This window comes from Carcharhinus amblyrhynchos, chromosome 20 (genome assembly GCF_965287045.1).
Source record: "Carcharhinus amblyrhynchos chromosome 20, sCarAmb.v2.hapA, whole genome shotgun sequence".
Lineage (NCBI taxonomy): Eukaryota > Metazoa > Chordata > Chondrichthyes > Carcharhiniformes > Carcharhinidae > Carcharhinus > Carcharhinus amblyrhynchos.
In genome coordinates, this window is record NC_137343.1 from 17,093,805 (window position 1) to 17,099,982 (window position 6,178).

The 6,178-nt window shown below is 44.4% G+C and overlaps 1 protein-coding gene across 1 annotated transcript in view; it reads right to left on the reverse strand.

Annotated features, from left to right (window-relative positions):
• Positions 1–5,419, reverse strand: part of pla2g3 (phospholipase A2 group III) — a 50,117-nt gene extending 44,698 nt beyond the window's left edge. Inside the window, exon 1 of the mRNA XM_080208678.1 lies at positions 4,780–5,419. Within this exon, the coding sequence (XP_080064804.1) occupies positions 4,780–5,419 (640 nt within the window). The remainder of the gene's footprint in view (positions 1–4,779) is intronic.
• Positions 5,420–6,178: the final 759 nt, after the last annotated feature.

Sequence of the window (6,178 nt, forward strand, 5' to 3'; positions counted from 1 at the left end):
ATGTGCAAACTCTGCATAGACTGTGATCCAAGCTGGGAATTGAACCTGGATCCCTGGCACTGTGAGGCAACAGTGCTAACCACAAAGAAGGTTGAAGATGTAATAGAAACGTTCAAAAGGTTTGGATGTAGCAAATTGAGAAAAACAACTTTCACTGGAGGGGATAAATTTAAGATCATCAAGAGATCAAAGAGAGATATTAGAATTTTTTTTCTATGCACAGGACTATCAGAAGAAAGAATGCAGACTCCATCATGTGTTTTAATGAGCAGTGGGTTGAATGTTCTCCTATGTGGTGAAATTCCCAATCCTGATCACCACCCAGTACCCCAACTAGCACAAAGGAAGATATTGTGGAAATTTGAAAAATAGAAAATGCTGAAATTACTCAGCAGCTCATGCCTCTTCTAGCACAGGCGTGTGTGTGGAATTTGAGTGAGGGCAGCATTCAGCATGGTTGTGACAACCTTGCTGATACTATGTCTGGCCTTACTTGTGAAGCATGGTCTTGTAGAACAGCTCTCCCAAAGAGGGTAGTTGCTTAAAACAGGGCGTAGTAATCAACTACTTGCAGGTGCATCAGTCAGGTTCTGTTAACATTACAGAAGTTAACTCCTTAATGCATAAGAGTGTTTGTTTCAACTTCCTCCATATAGACACCACTGCAAATTGCCTTGCAAGACCACACACGAATTGTCAACCACACCACACAGTGTGGCTCACAAAGTGAACATCATTTCTTCTATACCTGTATGAATTAAATCAACTTAGAATTCAGTTTAAGAAGTTAAAAAATGCCTTTGGTGTTGAATTTGCTAAATTATCAGTCTGGGGGTCTGTCAAAGAAATTGAACCCAGACTGCACTTTCTTGCTCCCTGGTTCTAATATAAAGAGCCATTCTCTTCACAAAATATTTTTCTGATTGTTCAAGTGTGGAATACAAGGAAAGGAGAAAATAAGGAGTAAGGAAAGCTAAAAGGGATCATGAAAAGCCATTGGCCAACAGGGTTAAGGAAAATCCCAAGGCTTTTTATACATATATAAAGAGCAAGAGGGCAGTCAGGGAGAGGGTTGGCCCAGTCAAGGACAGGGAAGGGAATCTATGTGTGGGGCCATGAGTACTTTGCATCAGTATTCACCAAAAAGAAGGACTTGGTGGGTGGTGAGTCTGGGCAAGGGTGTGTCGGTAATTTGAGTTATACTGAGGTCAAAAAGGAGGAGGTGTTGGAGATCTTGAGAAGCATTAAGGTAGACAAGTCCCCAGGGCCTAATGGGATATACCACAGAATACTAAGAGAGGCAAGGGAGGAAATTGCTGGGGCCTTGAGAGAAATCTTTGTATTCTCACTGGCTACATGGGAGGTTCCAGAGGATTGGAGAATAGCTAATGTTGTTCCTTTGTTTAAGAATGGTAGAAAGGATAATCCAGATAATTACAGGCCAGTGAGCCTTACCTCAGTCATAGGGAAATCATTGGAGAGGATTCTTTGAGACAGGATTTTACTCCCATCTGGAAATAAGTGGACATATTAGTGAGAGGCAACATGGTTTTGTGAAATGGAGGTCGTGTCTCACTAACTTGATTGAGTTTTTCAAGGAAGTGATGAAGATGATTGATGAGGGTAGGGCAGTGGATGTTGTCTACATGGACTTCAGTAAGGCCTTTGACAAGGTCGCTCATGGCAGACTGGTGCAGAAGGTGAAGTCGCATGGGATCAGAGCTAAACTGGCAAGCTGAATACAGAACTGACATAGTCATAGAAGACAGAGGATAGCAGTGGAAGGGTGAGTTTCTTAATGGAGGGCTGTGACAAGTGGTATTCCTTAAGAATCAGTGCTGGGATCTTTGCTGTTTGTAATGTATATAAATGACTTGGAGAAAAGTGTAACTGGTTTGATTAGTAAGTTTGTGGACGACACAAAGGTTGGTGGATTTGCGGATAGCGATGGGAGCATCAGAAGATACAGCTTGGTTGGAGACTTGGGCAGAGAGATGGCAGATGGAGTTTAATCCAGACAAATGTGAGGTAATGCATTTTGAAAGGTCAAACACAGTAAGTGGCAGAATCCTTAAGAGTTTTGATAGGCAGAGGGATCTGGGTGTACAGGTATACAGGTCACTGAAAGTGGCAGTGCAGGCGGAGAAGGTACTCAAGAAGACATACGGCATGCTTGCCTTCATTGGCTGGGGCATTGAGTTTAAAAATTGGCAAGTCATGTTGCAATTTTACAGAACCTTAGTTTGGCCAAACTTGGAATATAGTGTTCAATTCCGGTCGCCATACTACCAGAAGGATGTGGAGGCTTTGGAGCGGGTACAGAGAAGATTTACCAGGATGTTGCCTAGCATGGAGGGCATTAACTATGAGAAGAGGTTGGGGAAACTTGATTTGTTCTCACTCGAACGACGGAGATTGAGAAGCGACCTGAAAGGAGTCTACAAGATTATAAGGGGCATGAACAGAGTGGATAGTCAGAAGCTTTTTCCCAAGGTACAAGAGTCAACTACTAGGGGACATAGGTTTAAGGTGCGAGGAGCAAGGTTTGAAGGAGATGTACAAGACAACGTTTTTACACATAGGGTGTTGGGTGCCTAGAACATGCTTCCTGGAGAGGTCATGAAATCAGATATGATGGTGACTTTTAAGAGGCGTCTTGACAAATACATGAATAGGATGGGAATAGAGGGATATGGTCCCCACAACGGTAGTGGGCTTTAGTTGAGTCAGACAGCATGGTCAGTGCAGGCTTGGAGGGCCAAAGGGTCTGTTCCTGTGCTGACATTTTCTTTGTTCTTTGTTCAGGGATGGAGAAGAGGCAGAAAAAATGTGCATCATTTGTGTTACTATGGTGTCATGTACAATAATTATCAAAATCATAGAAACCCCACAGTGCAAAAGGAGGCCATTTGGCCCATCGCATCTGCGCTGAAACAATCCCACCCAGGGCCTATCCCTGTAACTCCACATATTTACCCCACTAATCTGTCTAACCTATGCAACCTGGGACACCAAGGGGCAATTTGGCATGGCCAATCAACCAAACCTGCACATCTTTCAACTGTGAGAGGAAACCTCTACACCCAAAGGAAACCCACATAGACACGAAGAGAACATGCAAACTCCACGCAGACAGTGACCTGAGGCCGGAATCAAACCAGGGCCCTGGAGCTGTGAGGCAGTAGTGCTAACTACTGTGCCACTGTGCCATGCTGTAATGTTTTTCTCAACTAAATAATTGCCTTTTGACATTTTGACTAGCGTACCTATATGAATGGAAATTCCTATTGCTGTCGTGTGTTCAACATCAAGTTACGAATGAGCCACAATTTACTCAATTTAATGTTGGGGAAGCTAAATTTTTTAGGCCCACCATAAATTTTGCTCCCTCAAAATCTTAGAATCTTTTAGCACAGAAAGCAGCCATACCCAAATTCAAATCATTCATATACAACAACAGAAGAAAATCACTATAATAAGCCCTCAGACATTATAGCATCCTTCCTTCCCTCATCCACTCACAACTACTCTCTGCCCCCTTTTTCCTCATTAATTTTGTACCAAGTCCCTTCATTCACAAAAGCTTTTATTTTCAGAGTAAATATGTTATGACGTGCTTAATCAAATATCTTTTGATAGTCTGTATACACAGTTATTGCAATACCGTTAACAATCAACCATCTCTGATAAAGAATGCAATCAGATTAATCTGACACCAGTTGCCTTCTATAAATCCTTGGTGGCTGTCCTTTATTAACCCCTGCTACTCCAAGCACTGATTTCCCAACCATTCACTCAAACAGAAACAAACTATGTGAATCTCTGATATTGCACGGAGCTTTAAACCCCACATCCCATCATTACTAACGCTACTGCTTTCTAACTGTGACACCCCTTGCTCCGAAGCCTTATTCATTAATTGTCACCTCTAGCTTATTTTAAGATTGTCCCTTCCTCCGCAAACTCCCAACGATCCAAAGCACAGCAACTTGGAGACTGCGTCCTGATCACCCTTCATTGATTGACACTGGCCCCTGTTCTGGAACATAGCAAATTTAAACAATCCATTCTTACCAAACTCCTTCATGGTCTAGCTGCACCCTATCTCTGTAATGTCTTTCAGGTCTTGTATTATCTTCCGTGGCACCCTTCAGTTCGCAGTTTATGATTATTTGGTTACAAGTCTCTCTCTTTGCCTCACCAGTGGTAAATTCTTTGGTGCATTAGCTCCACTCTATCGCCCACTTCCTCAGCATGTTCACCTGTCTCTACTTCTTACAAAGACCTCTCCACACCCGTCTGCTCAGCCAGGTTTTGGCCATCCCCGTTCCCTCCATGACTCACATCCCCATCCCTAACAACTTCCATTTGTGAAGTCCTTTTACATTGAAGGCAAAATCTGCATGGCAGCTTGTGGCTGACTTTTCTGTTCATGTTATTACATCGAACCTGCACAAAATAAACTTTTGCATAAAGACTTTCTAATTGTTAGTACCATCATGTACATGTTTATATTGGATTGGGGTGGGCACAGTAAGCGTTGGACAGTTAAATAGGTAAGATGGATATAGAGGCATATGGACCAAACGCGGGCAATTGGGACCAACTTAGTGGACAGCATAGACAAGTTGGGCCAAAGAGTCTAAACCTTTATTACTGTATGCCCCATAGCATATGTTTATACATATTTTCTCAATGGAGTGTATAATGGTGTAGCCTTTCTGATTCTGTGAATATTCGTTTCTTAAAAAAAAAGTGTGAAGATTTTAAGTGCCTTACCTAAATGAGTGAAGTTTTCAGCAGAGTTTCCCGCCCCGCACCACAAGGTACCAGGTAAGGTCCAGCCTCTCCGGCTCCGCCGGGCTCCTCTGTGCCGATCAGCAGCAGCAGCGATGGGATCCGAGTGGAACCGGGATCTAGTGCCGGTGTAGAGAGTCCCCAAGGGGGCAAGCCAGGCGCTCCTCCTGCCCCTCGGGAGCCGGCTTGGAGACTCGGGGCCAATAGCTGCAGGCGAGGTGAGTGGACTTGAGCACTTTCCCCCCCATCCCTCTAGATCTCGCAAATCCCCCTCCAGCTGGGAGTCCCACACTCTCAGGAAGGTGCCGCTGGGCTGAGGCTGGTCCCACTTCTCAAGGCAAAAGGCTAAGTAAGCGCTGGTGATGCTCTCCTCCTGCCAGATAAGGCATTGCTCCAGCTCACCTTGCCAGCTCCAGCTGGTTTGGAAGAGCACTGTCTCACTGTGGGAACCTCCGAGCTGGGCTAGGAAGCTCAAAGAGCGGGCTGAAGGGCTGCTGGCGACCAAATGGCACAGAGACCTATCCCTGTGGGACAGACCCAGCAGCCTATCCCTGGGCAATGCCATGTGTCCTTGGATTTGGGAAAAATAAAACAAGCAGAACAAACATCCCCTGAGAAACATGCTGACTTTTGCCTGTTTAAATACAGGCGCCGAACAGGGAAATCTGAGCCAATGTTTAAAAATGAGGACAGGATGGTTAAATGTCTGCATTGGTGCTTTGCTTCATGCTGGGTGTGTGGAACTGATTTTAAATGAGTTGTGTGGAGGATTTTGGGGGCGTGCTTTTAGCTTCAGCACCGCCTTTGCCTAGGGAGTTTCTGTCTTCCTCTCGCACCCACTTTCTTCACTCTGATGTGGAGGTCTGCAACTATCCCGAGAGGAGGCAAGAAACTCAGGTTTAACGCCCCCAACCCAACACCTTTGGGGCTGAGGGCTGAGCAGAGAGAATCATCTCCCCACATTGATATAAAATCTAAAACTGAACACAATTGCGCTCAGTTTTCATGGGAGATTTTAAAAAGGCATTCCTGAAACAGGTCTGTGGCGTTATTTTTTTCTCCAATACCTGTCCAATGGCGTAAATTGTACTGGAACTGCACATAAATACCGTCTTCGCAGCCCTCATTGACATTCAGCCCCTGGGTCAAAGCCTCTTGTGACCCTGGGCACCTCATATTAAAACCTTGTGATGAGCTTGACACTGGATCAAACTCATTTGGTGCAATTGTGATGGTTGGCACTGATTAGCAATGTTCTTCATCTATATTGATGTCAGTTTGGGCTACAGTAATAAATTATGAATGGGATTAGAGAATAAATCTTAACCAAGATGCAGCAGCTGATAGAAAAACGTGGGAGAAAGGTCATTGAGCCTATCCT